Source organism: Lepidothrix coronata, unplaced genomic scaffold (genome assembly GCF_001604755.1).
Source record: "Lepidothrix coronata isolate B3197 unplaced genomic scaffold, Lepidothrix_coronata-1.0 Scaffold69, whole genome shotgun sequence".
NCBI classification, from domain to species: Eukaryota; Metazoa; Chordata; class Aves; order Passeriformes; family Pipridae; genus Lepidothrix; species Lepidothrix coronata.
The window spans coordinates 3561539-3582586 of record NW_016690249.1 but is presented as its reverse complement, the minus strand read 5'-3'; the positions used below and the strand labels follow the sequence as shown (position 1 = coordinate 3582586).

The 21048-nt window shown below is 34.5% G+C and overlaps 1 protein-coding gene across 5 annotated transcripts in view; it reads right to left on the bottom strand.

The window, feature by feature from the left end:
* Positions 1-21048, bottom strand: part of NBEA (neurobeachin) — a 485382-nt gene that overhangs the window by 319503 nt on the left and 144831 nt on the right. For 4 of the 5 annotated variants that reach the window (XM_017818603.1, XM_017818604.1, XM_017818605.1 and 1 more), the window contains exons 18-25: positions 18636-18744; positions 17089-17170; positions 16750-16873; positions 16238-16430; positions 14961-15983; positions 10612-10829; positions 9002-9155; positions 2159-2167 (exon numbers count right to left, since the gene is read on the bottom strand). In XM_017818603.1, the coding sequence (XP_017674092.1) occupies positions 2159-2167; positions 9002-9155; positions 10612-10829; positions 14961-15983; positions 16238-16430; positions 16750-16873; positions 17089-17170; positions 18636-18744 (1912 nt within the window). Of the gene's footprint in view, positions 1-2158; positions 2168-9001; positions 9156-10611; positions 10830-14960; positions 15984-16237; positions 16431-16749; positions 16874-17088; positions 17171-18635; positions 18745-19060; positions 19096-21048 lie in introns of those variants that run through there. The other variant, XM_017818607.1, reaches the window with a different exon arrangement.

Here is a 21048-nt window from a genome sequence, read left to right as displayed (position 1 = left end):
GTAAAACAATGCATGGTGTATCAGGGTGCAATATACTCTTACATTCCTCCATAGGTTATGCAAACAGACAGGTAATGGATGAAAGGAATTAATCTTTTACATTTCTTATATATAAACAAGCAAATGTGAGGAGTGGAGTGGGCAAAACCAGACAGTTTTGCTCTGTTTCCATGAATCAATTCTCCCTGAGAATGCTTACAGCATTCAGAAACCTGACAGAGTTCAATTCTCCTGTAGCTCAGAAGTGAGTATTTTTGCTCCCTGAAGAAAACAACAAGGGGGGAAGTAAAAATGTGATAAGTGATATTAGGGTCAGCTCACTCCCAGAGAGTGGCCATTTCTTTTCTGATGTACTGTTGGACTCTCCTTAGCAGGAAACCCCAGAAGAAGGCTGACTGAGCTTAATATTTCTGAAAGCTAAAAGGGGATCATGTTTTTCTCCAAAAAGATGCTTAGATGCACAGAGTCATGTTTTCAAATACATTCATGTGTCTAACAGCGGAGATAAATGAGGAAACAGTCAGCCCAAATAAAAACATACATATCTGTTTAAACACTTTTACCACTGGATTTAGGCAAAAGTTAAAAAGGCATTTAGTACTTGTCTGTGTCCGGAATTATATGCCTAAATACTATTTTAAAAATTGTCTACAGGTGGCTGATTCTTATTGATTGTCAACAAGATTTCCAATTGCAAGGCTTTCTGAACACAAAATTTAGTCTCTTTGAGAAGTACTATTTTCAGTGTGCTTGTTTATTTTTATTTATTTGCTTAAAAGTATTTATAAAAAGTTAATTTTATGCTCTTAAGGCCATTTCCTTTCAAAGGAAAAAAAAATACAGAAAATCAGAAATTCCTTAATTTCCATACTCTTAAAAATTACTAGCCTCACTCATGACTTACTTTTTAGAATATTTTTACATCTGAAATTGTAAAAGTGCAAACTCTGCCAATCAGTATTAAGGAAACAACTGTTTTGAAAGACGAAAGATATAAAGTGGCATGTGTCACCACAATGATAGATACCCCTTCATTTAATTTCTCTTAAGGATGTAACATGTCGGCTACATGAGTGATTTGGGAAGGGCTGTCATCTGTCTGAACTGCCCAACAGGATCAGAAAAACAGTAAAATGACAACTCTCAGAAGAAAGATTTTTTGGCCTATCTTCTTTAGCCAGGGCTCCCCTGTTTAGTTTGTGCTGTGTTCCTACATTCTGGAAAAATAACTTGCTGGTTTTTTATAACAGACTAGAACATGATTTTTTGAAAGTACTCACCCGAAGAAAACACATTTGCATAACAGTCTGCTAGAAAAAATCATAGGTGGTTGTAGAAACTTGAACTTCAAACTCATGCTTGAAATAACACCAGGCTTGCTTGCAGCCTACTGACTGCCTGCTGTTGATTTTTCAACTTTATTGTGTCAAACATAGTCTTAAACCTCTCACGATACTTATTGTCTTTTTATTTTTATTTCTGTAAGTTATGTAATAAATTCATTTAATATAACACTTTAGTGTATTTGTACCAAGATTTTTGCAAACTTTGAATTTAAAAAAAAAAATCTCTTATTTTTTTTTACAAATCTCCCTAAAATTCTGCTAGATGGAAGAAAAAAACCAACTAACACATTTTTTTACACCAAACTTACCATCAGTTCAACCTGTTAAATACAGCACATTGATATTCTAATAGCATTTAAAATAAGCTCCAGTATTGATCAAGCTGCCTTCAGGTATTAGCAATATTTTAGATAGGGGTAGCTCCAAAACTCTTTGAAAAGTGAACTGATCACCATTTCATGACTACTCAGTGTATTTTAAGTAACAAGTCTCCCATATAATTGACATGTTCAGGACATAAAGAGTTTTTCTATTGACAATTGCGTTTATAACTTAAATTAGCTCACAGACTGGACTACATTCAGTCCAGTAGTAACAGTAAGCATCAGACTTGACAATGCATTAAGTTACTCAAGGGAAATATGGTAGGAAAAGTTATATGACACCAAATATATTCCTATTCACATTCTACTACATGATATAGAAAAATAATAGTAATAATAACAACAAAAAAAGAGCCAAAACATTAAATGATCAAAAATAAGGTATTTTTGAAAATTAAAAAAACTGAAACTTACAGCCGCAATACTAACCTTAGAACCCTGGACATGCAACAGACAAAACAGACAACAGATCACAACAATAAAAGAAAAAAGAAAATTATTTAAGTTAACTAAAAATGCAAGGTAAATTGAAACAAATTAGTATCTTGGAATTATACATTTGTTTAATTTTTAATTAGAACAGCAAACCATTTAAGCTCAGCATGAACATTAAAAAACAAAGACTTCTAAAATAGCTATGCACAAGGAAAACTTTAAATCTTGTATTATGGCATTTCATGTAAACACTGATTCTTCCAACCAATGTACATCTTTTATATAGTACATAGAGTAATTTTATGAAGCAATGTAAACCAAAGTAATGTTTCAACTGATTACACAGAAATGAGCATTTTACAAGCCATTCAGCTGAAATGTAATAAAGTAGTTAGTCCTTGTATGAGTAGGCAAATATGTTTAAAATGCTTTGACAAAACAAATATAAATCACGAAAAGCAAACTAGTTCTTCATGCACAATGTTGCTTCCTTAGAAGCAACACAAGATAGCTTACTATTATATTACATTTGGGTGTGATATCTCCAATGTAAACCAATATCAAACTAGATATTAGAATGTTTTTGAACCACAGAAAAAAAATCAAGATTTACTAAGTCCTTTAGATCGAGTTAGTCTTCAAATTCCAATGTTCACAGTTAAATATATGTTTTAAATTTTTACATTTTAATTTTAGGTAGAAGTACTTTCTCTATTATCACAGTGGGCTAAGAACAAATTCTTAAGTTTCCACTGGTTCTGTTTTAAAAAGAGAAAGAAACTGAATTTTCATGAGTATGTCAGTACTGTTGTCATTTAAATAGTGGAAAAATCTAATCTGAAAGAAAGAAAAACAAGCTGAAATGAATGGCTTTCTTTCCTTTTGGGACAGAAAATACCATACTCGAAGAGTTTTTAAATGAGTCTTCTTCCTTTTGTAGCTAGATGCATCTCAAGAATTAACCTGTGGCTATTATATCTCAATTACTAGCTGACAATTCTCATATCAGTGTGCCATTGGTGATTCTCAGAATTGTTATAGATCACGCAGCACCTGTGGCATCACATGAGTCCTGAACATGGTAATGCTAATACTATACACAGGAATTACATCTCGGCTTTTAATCCACAGATCTAATGAGACTATCTTTAAATGTCTAATGGAGTTTTGTGGACCATTCATATCACACCAGCAGCCCTCAGATCACAATTTGAGAGCTGATGTTTTGAAGTCAGCTAGTAAAAAATTGAATTATAGACCTCATAGAATTAGTGGAAAAAATAAACTGATTGCAAAGAGGTCTGGAAATTTACTCTTAATTGTCACGTATATTTAAACTCCTCAAATTTCTTTTGCCTTGCTCAATGTCCTCAAGTCCTTGTCACAGCTGCTATCCTTGTAGCAAGCAATGATTATTTCAAATTGCTAGCTTGTACACAAAATGTTTTATCTGGCAACCCGCTTCTATTTACAGAAAGCATCTTCTGCAAATGTTTTTCCTTATAGGTCCCCTTTTTTGCACTTGCACACCATCTTAATAATGTCTTCCTTCTAGCTGTAATCTTTTTAAAAAAGCCTCAAAGACCTCCCACACAGAAAGGAGAAAAAAAAAAAGGAAAAAAGTATTTTATATTTTATGACCTACCTCTAATTGTGGCAGTTATCTTATATCCCAAATTTAATAAGCAAGACATCAGGATCAAAAGCGGAACACACTCCAGTTTACATTGTAAACCAACAGAACTGCTCATATTTTTTGTTAATATTTGCTCCAGTTTTAAATTGTTTCATATATACAATTGACAACACTTTAAAACCATCAGCATTTGAAGTAAGTTCTTGTACAGACTCTGGGACAGAAGTAGTATAGAATGGAAATTGAGGGAAATATTAAAAATTGTGGGAATAGATCATTGTGGATTACAGTAAATTTTCCCCTGTATTCCATACAAACACATAACCTTTTCTGCATTCTTCAATCACTCAGGTCTGTGAGTGGTTTGTTTGCACAAATAATGCATGTTTTATTTTATTTTCCTTTTTTTTTTCTGTTGATATTTAAAGACTTCTATTTAGACCATCCTAATTTGGATTAAAAAAAAAACAACCAACCAAACCAAATGAAACAAACAACAAAAAACCACAAAACAACAAGACAAAAGGCAGATTTCTACTACAAGAATTTAATAGTGAGGAAATTTCATAATTAAGACTGTCCGTTCTACAGCAGACAAGGAATCATGGAGTAATCTTTCACCCATCCCAGAAGAACTGCCATTTCACTCCAAATCCAAGCTACGCAAAGGAAAAAAAGTCTTTTTGAAATGGGAAATTCTCCAAACATTCATCTTTTTAAAGAAACTGTGACAATACTGCTTTTTCAGCAAGGGAGGAAAAGCAATGCAGGATCTGTTGCACAGAAGAAAAAACACAAAACTGTAATTGCTCCAATGTTCTCAAAGTCATTTCTCTAAATTTATCCTTGGTTCTTTTATACAAATAGATTAATTAATTCAAGCATCTAATATTCTATTCTACTAATGAGAAATTTGTGAAATACCTTTTAAAAAAATGAGAGGCAATGGGACACATGTAAGAACAACTCTATAGCAGATTGTTGAGAAGAGAGTTTTTCAACAGAATTTAGGACTGTTTAAAAACAAGCAGCCCAGGATGACCTCAGACTTACTTGAACTTGGACTCACACACTGAAGTCAAGGAACTGTAGACAAGTAGGTCTATGAGACAGATAAAAAAGGAACTATGTGTTTCTCTCTGTCATCTTCTCCATTAGAAAACAAGTAAGGTATCTCATAAAAAGTAGCTGGATCCAGCTCCAGGTTAACAATCATTCCAGTCCCTGGACCCTATAGGTAGATGCCTACATCAGAGATAGCTGAATCATTCGTTACTGTGGAATAGCTCTCTACCAGCTAGAAATCTAGGCCATATACAAGTACTTCAAGTGGATACTTAAATTTACCCTAATCTCTTCCTGAATTCCACCACTGTTTTAATCATCCTGAAATTAAAGGGTTGAATAACCTTTACTCTCTGTTCTTCTTGCTCTCATAGCTCATTATTCCAGACCAAAAAGTAAAGTAATTTTTATAAGCATATGTAAATACGTGACCTATGCCACAAATAAAACCCCGTAAGAGGAAATAAGTAAGAACTACTACTTTAAAATTTCATTATGGGTCCAAAAGGCCTTCAGTGGCAACACTGGAGACTCAGCATCCATGAAAGTGAAGAAGGAAGAAATTAAGTAAAATGAGCTCATACATGTTGATAAATTGAATATGTATTCTATGGGATCCACAAAATATGAGGGTTTTGACACCTCAGAAAAGCTCCACGGAACAGAAATATGGAGGATCAGAGACTAAACAAGATGAAGATGCTATGGGTTCAAACAGGTACACCAGAAGATATGACTCAAGCCTACAAAATCATAAATGATATGGAGCTGAATAAAGACATAATTAATTACTCCTTTCATAGCATAAACAGTAAGACACACTGTGACTTTATGCATCTAAGGAGGCTTAAAAAAGACAAAGACAAGAAGTGCTTCTAATGTTATATAATTGCTTTGTCAGGCTTAATGCCATAGAATATCACGGAGGCTAAAAGCATAAATAGGTTCAAAAAAGATTAGATAAAGTCTAGAAGGATAAATTCCTCAGTGGTTATTAAATATGACAGCCCAAACACGCTCTCTAGTTGTTGAAATCCTAAACGCTGAAATGAAGTTTTAGTAGAACAATCAATATGCTTGCTCAGACTTCCCTAATTTAATGTGAGCTGCAAAGAGTCACTATTGGAGGCAGAATGCTAAAGCAGATGGGTCCTTGAGCTGACCCGGTGAGGCAGCTTTTGTAGCCTGTGAACAGCTTCCGTTTCTAAGAGCAGTGCAGTACTGCCTGAGTGGACTTCTAATACCATGCCCAGATTAAATTACTGAATCAGAAAAATCACACAGAATCAATGAATGGCTGAGGTTGGAAGGGATTCCTGAAATGCAACACAAAGTTTGGACTCTGTATCTTGTGGATAAAACCCCATTCATTGATATAATTCATTACAACACAGTAGGTTCCACTTGAAAATCAAGAAATACTTTTCCACTGTGAGGGTGACTAACCACTGGCACAGGTTGCTCAGGGAGGTGATGAAGTCTCCATCCTCTGAGACAGTCAAAAGCTGTCTGAACACAGCCCTGGGCAAGTGGCTCTAGGTGGCCCTGCTTGAGCAGGGGTTTTGGAGCGAATGACTTCCAGCATCCTCCTTCCAGCCACAACCATTCTGGTGATTCTGTTAGTCTTTGAGTCAGTGAGGGAAAAAAGCCTATTGGCTCCTTCATCCATTGAGAGTTACTCTGGCAGAAAGTGTCACTTGCAGACCTGCTTTAAGTGTTTTTATGCAGTGGAGACATCATATAAATCTTCCAGTTTCAAACCTCTTTTCTCTTCCCATTAGCAGCTATTGGAAGGAGGAGAGTAAGTCAGTCTTCTGTAACTGATTGCTAGCACTGAACTACTTTGCCCTTTCAAGCCTGCGAAGAAATATATCGCAAACTAGCAATCCATCCACTTTCTCCACAGCAGTTCAAGGATGCTCAAGTACTAGAAGTCTGAAAATCAGTAGGAAACTTCTTTTCATTCATCATATCATAGATATTCACAAGCGGCCTGATGCACAACAGGGCATCTGCTCCCTTCAAAGCTGTGATTCAGAACAATACTGAGGGAGAATACCTTCTCTAAGAAGGAGGAAGCATGTGCTTCACTCTTTGTCACAGTGATGAATATATCCACCTTCCTGTTAATGTTTATGGATGGGCAATGACAGAACAGGAATGGAGTTGAATGGGAGGGAAGAAGTTCTCTGCTAGGTGGAAGTGATTACAAAATTATTGTCTAGATGAGGTGAGAGTAATTTGTGATTCTATCAATTGCTTCTGACCCTACTTGTACATTTGGGGCAAAAGTGATCTTTTGGGTTTTGTGTTTTTTTGGTGGTGTGTTTTTTTTTTTTTTGAGGGTTTTTTTTGTTTGTTTGATTGTGGTTTTTTGGTTTTGTTTTTGTTTGTTTGTTTGTTTTGTTTTGTTTTTTAATTTCATAGAGTACAATTAATTGAATTTGAAGCCAGCTACTGATCTTTTAGTGAATTACTTTATTTCACAGTTTATTTTGTTGTCCTAAGCAGACAGTAGAGCATTCAAGTAATACACATAGTCCCCATGTAGTGGAGAAGTGCATGCATAATACACAAATTTGAAAAATGTACTCTTTTATATCAATGCATGCAAATCATTGTTATTTAGCATGGCAGTATCAACACACAGTATTTTAACAAATAGGTGTGTAATTTATAAAGCTGTGTCAGCTAACTACCTACACACACTCACACAGATATGTATCATCCAGAATAAATAGAGGGAAATGGTGAACCTCAAAATTATTTTTCCATAGAATGGCTCTGCAGTATCATAAACCAGGATAAGAGCTAAAACCCTCAAAGACCATTCAAAGGAATTGCAGCCTAATTAATGCTGTGCCCATTTTATATTTTTATAAAACATGTCAAAACATCATCATTTTTAAATTATTCATAAAATGTTTGTTTCAAAAATATCTCCCAATGTCCTTTTATCTAAAGACTGATAGCACAGCCTACATTTCAAGATGGTTCAGTCTGCATTCTCTCATACTTGTCAATATTTACAATGAAGCATCTGCAAAATCAGGACCTTGTTGTCATTCTTGCGACTAGGAACAATTAAAGTCTTTCACTTCTGCTTATAGCAAATGTTTTTTCCAGTTAACACAGTGAAAACAATAAAGAGACAACATTTTACCATTAATTGCCTGTCTGAAAGTCATATTAATGTTTAGCCAATCTCTAGCCATGCATTCATAGCTTTCAAATAAAATAATTCAAAAAAAGTTTTTTTCTAGCTAACTAGAAGTAACAGTAGAGGCAAATTAAAGTAATCTCAGCTGCTGAATGGCTACAACAAGGAACTGAGCTTTTACTGCCTAACTATATTTGTAGGCTCCATTGCCTACTAGCCACATTTTAAAAGAGCCTCTTTGTCCCTTCTCGGTCTCATTGTCTCCATTTCAAAGACCAATATTAACTACAAATGCTTACAGGATGCTCAAGATAAAACATTTAGTATGAAAGAAATAGTCACAGATACTATATGCACAGACAAGGCATCACATTCAAACACTGTAATTACTCTTGTCAGTTACATAATATTTACAAAATATTCCTCCCTTTTTCATGAAGCTACTTTGCCTGCCTGAGCCGTGATCTGCTAAGAACTTAAAACTTACTAAGAATATTGGAGCAGATAAAAATATCAGTTATTTTCAATACAAAATTAAAAAGGAAAAAAAAAAGGGGAAAGGACCTCTTGAAGGAAGAAGTAAATAGAGCAGTGAGGGGATGAGTTCTGGTATCATTTGGCATGCAAACAAACAGCAGCCATGCAAAACAGATTCATGAATATCAATAACGCATGCAATTTTATTACAGGAATCATTGTCCTAATGGTCTTCCCTTTAAATGAAATATTAAATATCTATGAAATATTATTCTTACTTAGTACTACTTCTCTGATAAAACTAGCATTTCAAATGCAAAATCTTATAAACACTCTGTATATCAAAATGTAACAGTTTCGATTGTAAATTTAAATTTTTGTAAGAAATTGGCAGAGAGGGGACAGGAGTCCCTAAAGAAGGAAGGTCAGGTGGAAATAATGGTTAGCACTAATAACAACAATTTCTAATATGACCACTAGGTGGAAATATTGTACTTACAGTTGGGGATGTGGCTGCCGACAGCAAAGGTAAAATTCCTCCACAAGCAATAATAATATTGTCTACCATCTGGGAAATGAGGTGTATTGTGTTGTGTACAAAAATAATATTTTCATTGCTATTGACAAAGTCCATCACAGACTTCGTGGAGTGACTGCAAGAACAGAAGAAAGGATGAATTAAAAACAAACAACTAAAACAAAAGTTTAGATAAACTTAATCTTTGCAACCAGACTGTGAATGTTTCTTGATACATTACAGAAATATGGTCTACAAAAATTTGCATGTAATTTGTATAAAAATAGGAACAAGACTAATGAACAAATTGACTGCTATCCACTTTCACACAGGATTAGATTCAGATACTCAGTTGAGAACAATTGCTTATAACTTTTTATTCCCATCAACCAGTACTTTAATTCACAGACAGTTCTGCTAAAATCAGTGGAGTTGCTTCTGCAGCATGGAAGTAAATATTTAACATTGACAGTTCACCATGCTGCACAAGTGCCATTTGAAGTGTACTTGATAACACCTAATGATAATACCTACCACTGTTTTAAAGGAGACACTTGATAACATGATCATACCTTGATCTAATATTAACTTTATTAACTGATATTAAATTTACCATTTACATTAGCTTTGCAAACCACAGATGCTAATAAGATTAGGTGACATTTCAGCAACTCCTAATTCGTGAGAAATTGTCCCATGAAACAGTCACTCCCAGAAATATTAAACCCCTGTGTGAAAATATTGAGAAGTACTCTGGTCAGTAAATATGGTCTTTCCCCAAAATAACATTGTTGTCAGCCAGCAAACAAAATTGAAGGCTTCAACTGGAAATATACAACACAAAGTACAATCCTCTCCCACATACTTGGCCAAAAGAAAAATATCAGAATTTTCTATTTCCAAGTGAGTATCACAGAACTGTTCACCAAACTAGAAATTAAATACAATATAAATTTCTCCTTTGATATAAATATGCTCAAGTTTTCTGAAAATTAACTATTCTGTACTGGAAACTAGATTAAATTGTATCTATTGTATTATAGTTACTTGAACATCTCTATTAACATGTACAAAACGCCTAGGAAATCACACTGCTGTCATAAGATATAATATAGCCACCAAGACTAACCTCAAGCAGGATCTGGAATGAAAAAAAAGAAATTTGCTTATAGAAAGAGCGTTTCCTTAGAAAATGTAATAGAAAAGAGGTTTTATTTATAAGGCTTGCAAGCAAAGAAGCTCTCTTTTAATTGACCAATTAAGAAAATGCCCACTAGCAGACACACAAGTTGTCCTCGTGTCTGGAATAGAAACAGTAGATTATAATGCTAAACATATGAAAGAGCAGCTCAGTTTACTTAGGTATGTATGAGTTACACAATCCCTCAAGAAAGCAGAAATTACTTGTGAAATAGAGCTGTTACAGGCTGGGAAGGAGCAAAAAGAGAAGACAGAAGATACAGAAGGGCACTTCAGCTAACACCAACTCTTTCCCTTCCCACTATCCCAGTAACATCCCCTCTAGAAAACATCTAATTTTTCCTTATTGATGGAGACACAAATCAGGAGTTAAAGAAGAAACACCCACTTACCTTCTCCAAACATGTACGTCTGTTTCTAGTGCAAAAAGCAAGTCTGTCAGGAGACGCTGGTGCATGGGAGACCATTTAAACTCTGGAATACGAAACATAGTTGTGCGTGGACCTGGACTAAACTGCCGTCGCTGCTCTTCCGTCATTGGCATTCCTCGGAATCCCAAGTCAACACGTAAATCCCGGTCTTGCTGGGTGACAGATCGACCCTGTACTGCCTACATCAACAGGTTAAAAAACCATGTCAACTTTCTGCAATGTGTCTTTGAATGCAATGCAAAATTTGAGAAAGGACAGGCTAAAACGACTCAGCAACAAACTACAGGAGATACTGATATTCCAAGGCAGGCAGTATCCTTCAGTAAATGAGCTGCTCCAATACAAATCAACCAGAACTGAGAGGCTTTGACTGGCTTCCCTTTCAGATATTCACCAAGGTTTTACAGTTAAGTTCTTCACTCGAAGTATTACAGAAAAGACCAAATGTAGCACATGCAAGGTCAGCAGTGACAAGACCTTGTTTATAGGAAACAACTATATTTTTGTGCTGATAACACAATTTTCTTTTAAGATTTGACTCAAAATGGACAAACTACACAGTGATAGTTTCAAGGAGTCAGTGTACTTTTAGACAGCTCCTCATTTTTCAAAACCAATTTATTTATCTGGTCTTTTTAGCAGGATCATTAGGGAATTAAGTCTAGTCTCCTAACACTTTGTTAATTCGTTAACAGTTTTGTGGATCCTCAGGACAATCTTTAGATTCTCCCAACAGGTGGTGGATGTGAATTTCTTTCCTTTTCAATACTACATAGTCATAAGTATTTCTACTCGGTGATTAAAGACAAAAGTAAAAGATACACATAGAGAATATGATAGGATTATGATATGTTATGATGATATGCTATACTATGATATGATACGATACACAGAGAGGATATGAGTATACAGTGAAGGTAAAAGTAGTAAGGAACAAACATTATCACTGAATTTAAGGTAAATATTCAAAACAAAAACAACTTAAAATGTACAACATCTCTGAAAGGGAGAAATACAAAGTCTAATCCTTGAAATTACTTTTAAGTGACTTTAGATTAGTTTAAAACTAAGAAAATAGAAAGTATCCTTGCTTTGCTCACATACTATTTTAAATCTGGACATTAAAAAGCAAAAGAGAACTTTACAAAATATTTCTGCTAGCAATATAAAAATGGACATGGCACTGAAGTTGAGATGAAAAGTTTCCTATATCTTTAGTCAGATTTTGATCTCCTGTAGCCTGGATTTTGAGGGCAGGGCAGGTGTCCTTCATTCGATTTGACCTATAGGGAGCAAAATAGTTAATGCTGCTTTCATTTCCTGTGTTTTTCTTAGAGCTAACTTTAAAAGATTCTTTTCTTTTTTTCTTATCTAAGATTTAAAATTTTTTTGTATGAATCTTCTGCATAGTGCTTTCAATTCTATTTTCAGTCTTTCCTGGTTGGGAACATAGAAAAGAGTGAATTTTATATTCTTCAATATTTGATCTATTATTGATAAAGGCACTAACTTTTCTTGGAAGTAAGCAGTAGTTCCCGTCTCTGTTGTGCAATTTGTTTGCTTTCTTTCAGTCAACTTGAACAAAAGACAGTTTGCTTCTTACTGATAAGGCAGGGAGCTGACCGCAGATATGTGTTCAGAGAATTTGAGGTTAGCAACTCCATTCACATACCACTTTTTTGAGTAAAATTACAGGTAGCTGTCATGTCAGCAGCAGTAATAGAATCATAACTGTACCATGAGTGCTTTCATCTAGTCAATTGTTGGAAGAGAAGAGTTAAAAGCAGAAGAATGGCAAGGAGGATGGTAGATTCACTCAAGTGACCTTGTATCTGGGAATGCCAAGGCCTGGAGAATATCAGCGTGAGAAACCCCAGATATTATGGGGGTTTATCTGTTACAGCTGTTTATCCTCTCTCTGTTTTGAGAAGTAGAATTTCCATGCAGAGATAACATAGGTGTTTACAGAGGCACTGTCAAGCACATGCTTGAGCTCTCTGCTTTGGGAGAGAGATCAAAGCTCAGAGACCACAAGAAGCACAGGGGAGATCACAGCATGGTGTTAAACCACATGTGCATGGGTCCTTGATAAATGGGTGCAAATCGCAGACCCACCCCCCCTCAGGATGGACTGAGCCTAATGGTGCCTGCCTCTGTTCCCACTTGGGTGTCTCCACCCAGGTGTTGCTTCGGGATCTTCCGGTTAGTGAGGTTATGAAATAAATTTACTCTTTGCATTTCAGCTGTGGTTTTGTGGTTGTTCTGGATACCTGACCGTGTTGACTCACACACCAATAATACCATATTTGCAAGAATGGGCTTTGATGTGAATTATCATTGCATAAACAAGCATGAAACACTACTATCGACACTTAGGTGGCTGGTCTTTATGTCATTTTCAGTGGTCTCAAGGAGATCAAATCTAATGGGGCAGTCACCACACGTGCAGCAATCAAAACTCTGACCCCAGCTCCGCTGTAAAAATGTTAAAATTAACATTGCTCATTACTAATGAAAACAATAATTTTCTATTTATGTTTTATTTAATACCTATTCAGTCTTTTCTTTATTAATGTTAACTTCATTTTAAGAGATAATATTTAACCATGGACAGCTTAGAGTTCACAGGGTATTTTGAAACACCCAAAGAAGAGATTAGAAAATAACAATTCTGCTGGTTGCTCAGTTGATAATTCCTTTTAAGAAAATTATTTAAAAGATATATTAATGGATACATATTTTAATCAATTTATTGTAGTTTGTAATTGATTTTAGTGGGAAATTACTGTAATTTAAGTAGTATGTGGAGACTCAAAGGAGCTAAACAACTTGTAGTCAGACTCATAATGAGTACACAGTTTGTAGGTAATATGCAGATCCAAATGATAGGTGAGTGGCTAAGAAGAAAACATTTCGAAAGCATTTTTTATTTCCTATGTTAGAATGATCTGATACTAGCTCATTAAGATCTATGTATCATTTTAATCCTAACAAATAATTATAGGCTTGAGGAATCTACATTTTTATAATTCAACTGTTCTTAGGTGAAATTTATCAAGAAAATTGGTTAGAACCCAAAAAAGTCCCAAAGTCACACCAACAGGATTTTCTACAGTAGCTAGTACTAAGTCAGATTATCTTTTTCATTAAAGATTTACTTTACAAATTCACTGTGTTTATGGGTGCATATATGTATGTAGCAAATTTCACTTGTCTTTTTAAACAAAAGTTCACATTTCAAAAGAAAAAAAATAAACAAAAAAGCCCACAAAAACATGACTGCTCTTTGTCTTGCTATCATCCTTTCATTCCACTTATCAATTTCCATGGTATTAATAATCTTTAATTTTAAGACTTAAAACATAACTGATAATAAGAGATAATACTATTTCTATTGAGAGCTTTCAGGGATTTTTCCTTATTAAATAGAATGCTTTTAAATATAAGGATCCATACACAAGGCTTGATAAGGTGTCAGTGATGTTATGAGGATTTTCATAGTTATGGGAAAAACATTTACAAGAGAACCCGCAACTGCTTTTTATAATACCTGCCTAGGGAATGCAAGAGCTCCATCTGGTTTTCTCTTAAAAACAGAGGTTCTTACCATAAAAGAAGAGACTTAGAAGTGAGTGTTACTGGTCTGAGTGGTTTTGGGTGGTTGTTTTTTGGTTTTTTAGGGGTTTTTTAAGGGAAATTATTTCTTTTGGAAAACAAAAGGTTGTTCCAAAAAGTTAAATGTCCATTCCCTGGAGTTTTTCTCAAAGTATTGTTGCTATGAAGAACAAAGCAGACAGGCTGATCTATATTCTTTCATCACATGACATACTTTGAGTGTACTTGAGCATATCCCTGAAACTCTTTCTTCTGACAATTTGGTAGGCACTATGCAGTACTGAGCGGAGCAATTTTTGCAATTTATGCTTGCTTCTTCTTCCATAGTTGCAGTAAGTCTGCTTAACTTGAAAATCCTAGGAGATAAATACTGATATACATACCAGACATAAAGTCAGCTAGTAAAATCTTGAAGGTAGTAAATTCTAACACCTGATAACATCCTTAAAAACAATCTTTGATTACGTGCAACATACTCTGAACAATTGTAATAAATATTTTCTATACAGACATGAAAGACTTCAGAATCCTTATACATTATGGCATTTTCAAAGCAATTAGGCCTCAAAGTTGGACACTTTTCATATAATTGAAGAAATACACTTCAAACATCTCTCAGCTCTCATACTATTAATTTATCACACATCAATGAACGGTGATTACATCAGACATATACATGGCTACTTGAAATTTACCTGAGTTGTGGTAGTTGTCTGGATCTTCCTTATCTCCTTCCCTGCTTCCTTACCATCATCAGATCTTTCTGTATCTGATATTATACTTCCTGCATCAACACTAGGCACAGTTTTGCTACCAGAAGACTCTGTCTCAAGAGTTGTGGCAGTCATTTCAGCATATTCTAATCCTTTAGATGATGAAGACAACTCCCTCTCAGAAATGCTACTCATTCCATCTGAAGTTGTGTGAATCTTGAACTCCTTGTCCTCTATTATACTTGAAGCACAAGTTATATCTACACTACCCGTCATATGAGCAAGCAATCCCAAATCATCATTTACACCAAGATGCATTGGTGTCTCTTGAACATTTGGAATAGAAATGTGATTACTTGAAAGTTCAGGTAGAAGTTTCTCCTCTTGACTAGGTATTTTATCAAAGAGAAATGAGGTATTGTTAGTAGAAGGTTCATCTTTCTCATCGGCCAGAGTTATTAATGGACCATTATCTTTTTCCTCATTCTTCTTAATAATACCCACGCTTCCATGAACATTGTTTTGGAGCTTCTCAACAGCTGCACTATATACATTATCTAGAAGAGATTCAACTTCTACAAGTGCACCATTTTCTCCAGTTACCAGTGTCTCTGGTGATAAATCCATATCATCAAGTTTTACTTCAGTAGCTTCTACTTTTTCAGCTTTTATATCAACTAAAAGATCATGAACTTCCACATGCACTCCTCCTCCACCGGCTCTCTCAGCAGTTCCAAGCACATCATCTGACACCTTTGAAGCCATGAGCAAATCCCTTGTATCTGTGCTGACGGGGTAATCTGTTTCACTTTCTGGACTTTGACTTTGTGACAGATCTTCTATCTCTCGAATTTCCATGCCACCTTTTGCTCCAGTTGTCTGAGAGGAAAGACCTGAGATGGTGCTCACATTCCCCTTCTTCCCCTTTTTTATGTTTTCCTCCTCTTGCCTTTGATACTCTTCATACATTTTTGCTAGATATTCCTTGTGAGCCTCATATGTGACCTTAAAAAGAAAAGAATAGATTATGTGGCTGAATATACACTACATGAACTTGGACAAAAATTACAAGAATCTTAACGACACATTACGTACAGTTTACAAAGCGTTTAACAAAAAAAATGCCATCTTGACATGAATAGCGATAGCCACCAGATGGCACTAAATCACTTTACATTTCGTCTTACTATACTGCTAGTCCCTTTGGGGGAGTTACCAGTATTAAAAAAAACCCAAAACATCCACGAGCCATTTCTTACCTTGGAATGAGCTATAGAAAGAGTATCCACCCACACTCTCCAGCCTCCCCATTCGTATTTTATTGCATGATACAAGAGAATACGGAAAATGTTGTAAACCATCTCTGTGATCTTCTGCTCTTCGGAGTTCTTTGGGTTAATGTATCCCAGAGAAAACATCCAGTCCTGCCACACTGAACACTGAAGTAAACATCTAAAGTGAAATAATTAGGTCAAAATATATCCAAACAAAGCTTCTTTATTTTAACATTATGATGGTTAAGATGGGAGGAACATCTCTGAACATCAATCCAGTGTAGAAATAAACTTAAGAATACTTCAGTATGAATGAAAATTTAAATTATATTCTAAACAGAAGAAGTACTAGTTGCTGAAATCAGAAAAGCTACCGCAAACCTATTAAATTTATTTTAAATATATCTCATTTAAGAGTATACAACTCCACAGAGAGTATAACAGATTGCTACTACCCAGAAATCAAGGATGAAAAAATACTATTTGCAGTGACATACCTTCTGTTTTCACGGCTATTACTAAAGAGTTTTATCATATCAGATAAGAACAATCGTCGAACTTCCATCAGCTCTGCACTTGGCGTGGAGTTTTTTAACAGCGTTGCCACCACCTTAAGAATCACTTTGAAAGAATAAATTAGTTATGTAAAGCACTGTAACAATGTTTGAGAAAAGAAAATAGTTCCTGTCAGCAACTAATGTAAGTAGTCACAGAAAGCTATATGTATTTAAGACACATGAAGGAATTGTTCTCACTTTCTGAACCAAATTATTTCCAAAAAAACCACAACCTCTAGGTGATACATTTAACATAAAAACACAATATATTGTCCTTACTTGGATTCTGAATTTTCACTGTTGAATCTGGCTCTGGATGTGGTTTATGAACAACTTGTGTGCATACTTGTTCTGTCAAAATCTAAAACAGAATATTAACTTACTTTTACCATTATTAATTAAACACTACAGCACTTCTTTGTTCATTTTAAATTTGTTAAGAGCATTTACCATGGACACACTGTAACTTCATATAAAAAAGTTAGGTAAAATATTTTAACACTTGAAAAATAGAATAAAGCAATTCCTGCACTCAGGGATCAAGATTTTCATGGTTTACAGTGTCTGGTTAACTAACCCTTTAGTGAGTTGACTACATATACAATTATGGTATTTTAAAGATATTTTATTCATATTTTTCATAGTGTTATACATTCACAGTTTAAAAATTTGTTCACAAGCTCCATACATCAAAAATTATTCTCATAGATTTCACGCACAGCCAAACCAAATAATTCTTATAAGTGGGTTTACTTTTCTCCACATAGTAAAGAGGAAGAGTCAGAGACAGCATTCCATTCAATTAGATACATATTTTCTGAGAATACCAATAACAGAAGCTATTAAAAAACTGAATGCAGGATGTAGATTGTGAGACCCAAGTGGCCAAACCATACAAGGTAAGCTTAGATATGTGCAATAAAAAAGAACTTGATGTCTAAGGCATTGGCTTAGGTTTTTACAATCATAATAGAACATTTTCTACATCAAACTCAGACTTAGAACCCTAAAGACCAAGCACTCCCTTAGTCTTCTGTGTCTTTTCTGGAAGCAATCCTGAGCATCTATCCATTACATCTATTTCAGACTAAAAAAAATTAAAAATCCTTCTTGTCCATAAGGTTTTCAGAAATTGCAAGAGATTCTATTCTAAGTCACCATTTTAGAAATAATTGAATATTGGGTGTGAAATTTATGCATTTAAAGGCATGAAGACACAGGTTTCAACCAACTTGATGCTGCCAATATTTTGCTTTAACAAAATTGCTCATCATCAAAACTGAAGTTTCTACAAGAACCTGGTAGAACAGCTGAATGCTTTGAGGTCATACTCACTCACCTGAAACAGTTTTTGCTATATAAAAATGGCTGTGTTCACTTATCATTTGACATAGTTAAAAAAAGTAAAACAGCACTTTTCAAAATTCTGTAAACTTGAATGGATGGGCACAAAAAAGAAAAAAAAAGAGATAAAGAGGCACCTCTGACTCCAGCACTTTCCATTTCAATGGAAACAAGCTCCTCCAAACAATGGAGGAGTAAGAGCAATTAGAGATCTGCAGTAACTTTTTTTTTGGGGGGGAAAGTAATGAACATCTGAAGTAACAGGATCTCTTCCATCACAAGTGGAAAGTTTTACAGAGCTTATGTAAAAATTATGACATTTTTAATAAAAACAGCTAAACCATGGAAAATATATTTTGAACAAAGAAATCCTTTCTTAAAATTTCTAACACTTTCTCAAAAGTCTTCAGAATCTTGTAAAGCACAGATATTTTAAAGTCATATTTTTTATAATAGAGATGAAAATCTTCAATAATTTGTACCTCATAAAGCGTGTTATATGTTGTAACGGTCACTGTATTTGTATGCAGCATCAACCTTTCTCCAAGAAGTGTGAAAAGACTGTGAGTATGCATGATTTCAACCTTTCGCCTGTAAAGGAAAACAAAAACACTAGGCAAATGCCAAGCCTGTTGAACATTTTAAGTAAATGCAAAATAAAACCCGAAAGCTAAACATTTTGTTGTTGTACTAAAAAGCTCCCAAACTTGTTATTCCGTAAATACAAGGAAACAAACATCATTTATGATATATCCCAATATGAACACAATTGTAGCAATACACAAAGGTTCTCAGACAGTAATATTGTAATTAAGATGGGCTTTTGTATAAAATAAATCACACACCTTTCTCTACCCTTCATGATTTTCATGGTGGAAAAAGACAAACTAATCCCTTTCTATCTTACCCAGGCTAAGAAAGTTCAAGATGTTCATAGGCTGGCTAAAGTGTGATCCTGAGAAGTTATAAAATTGCACGTGATTGAAGTGAATTTCATATCTAGTATCAAAAACCACTCAAATCTTAAATTATTGGAGAACAGCTCAGATCAATGAATTCCATCTGTCCCCAAACCCTATCCTTTTAAAATTGGATATAACATCACAAATAAACAGAGTACTTCTCATACTTTGTATCATTAAATTTACCTACTACTATAATGAATATGAAATAAAAAACATTTTTCAAAATAATTAATCTATATTAAAGTAGAAGAAAAATATTAAATAATATAAGGTACAGTAAAGTTTCTGAAAATTCTATGCATTCAAAAGCTATGAAACTGTCTTCTCCTGATTACCAATGAAAATAACACAGGTTTAAATTACATAGATTTATTCTAGAACTTTTGAAATGAATACATCATATTATAATTTTCAAATAACCACAAAAGAGAGTGGCAACAACTTACACCAGTGTGTACTCTTCTGTGCACAAAAGGGAGTTCATGAGTTACTTATGAGAAAACGTACATGTATTCAATCTTGTATACTTTGATTTAGCAGATGAAAGAGGACTTTCACTGCAAGGTTCAAATGTGCAGCTAAAAACCAAAAGTAAACAATGGACTATGATTTCAAGTAGTGACATAGAAAGAATCAAATATAGCAGAGAAGGAAGAGAACAGGATTTTGTCAACTGGTAAAGTTAGACAAATTAGTCTATCATCACAGATAACAAAGAAAAATCAATTAAGTTATTCAGGTCCTCATCTAACACTTTACTGGTCACTTCTCCCAAGAATCAATTACTTCCACTGTATAGCTTCATCTGTGATGCATATATATGAACTACAGAAATGGTAATTGGTTTTGTACCTGCACATTTGTTATAATACTGTATCGGTTAAGATTTCATAAATCATGTAATATCTCTTCATGCAATTCTGCTTTAGTGTATTAAAATACAATGCCTGCTTCCTGTACTGTGAAACAGAAACAAAAGTGCTTTATAATTTTATGTAGTTAATAATTTTATGTAGTTTATAATTTTATAATTGCTTAGAATTTCCTGTGCCGACGCCTTAAACCTATGTTCGGTTTCCCACATTCCTGTCGTTCACTTCAATTTTATAAAATCATGCGCATGCACATATATGTATGTTCACAAACAGGCACACCTCACAAGCACTAGCTGTAAGATATGAAATGGGGGAGGAATCTTGATGAAATCTATATAAAATATGCACATTTGGAGATGTTCAGAGATCTGAAAATTTTAAAAACCTCTGAAAGTTACACAGAATATTCAAGCGGGTTTCAATTACTCCAATTACATGAAAAAATAAATTTAAATTTAGGCTAAGTACATATGTTCAGTCAACAATGGAAACTACACTGATATATCCATAATTGCAAGTAGGTGCTAAGGAATGAGAAGTGAAGTTCAGCTTCTGAAAATTCTCGCTTTTCTTTTTCTGTAACATTCAACCAACATACTTTGCTACTTGATTTTCTGGATAAACAATAAATATAGTAAACAAATGTACTTATCTGGACACAACCAGGCTCTGACAAGTCAAACCTTCATCTGGTGTATCTTACTTAATCCAACTCCTATTAATGTGAATGATTTTTAGTAAGTAATGTTTGAAAAGCCCTTGGAGATTCTTGAGTGGACTATCAATTTGCTTTATTAATTCCCAGAACACTATTTGACTGGCTGGATCCGAAAAGAAAAATCCCATTTAGGAGCATATTCTCAGCTAACTGCCTCTCAATTATACAGTCATACTTTATTGATCTTACTGAGAAAAGCATGTCTAGCAGTACCACACTCTGGCTGGACTCCTGCCCCCTTTCCCTTCTAAGGAGGCTTACATGATGAAGTCTGTGAAGCATGTGGTTAATTTTTATCCTGCACAGCATTCCAATGAAATATTGTTTGGGGCTAATC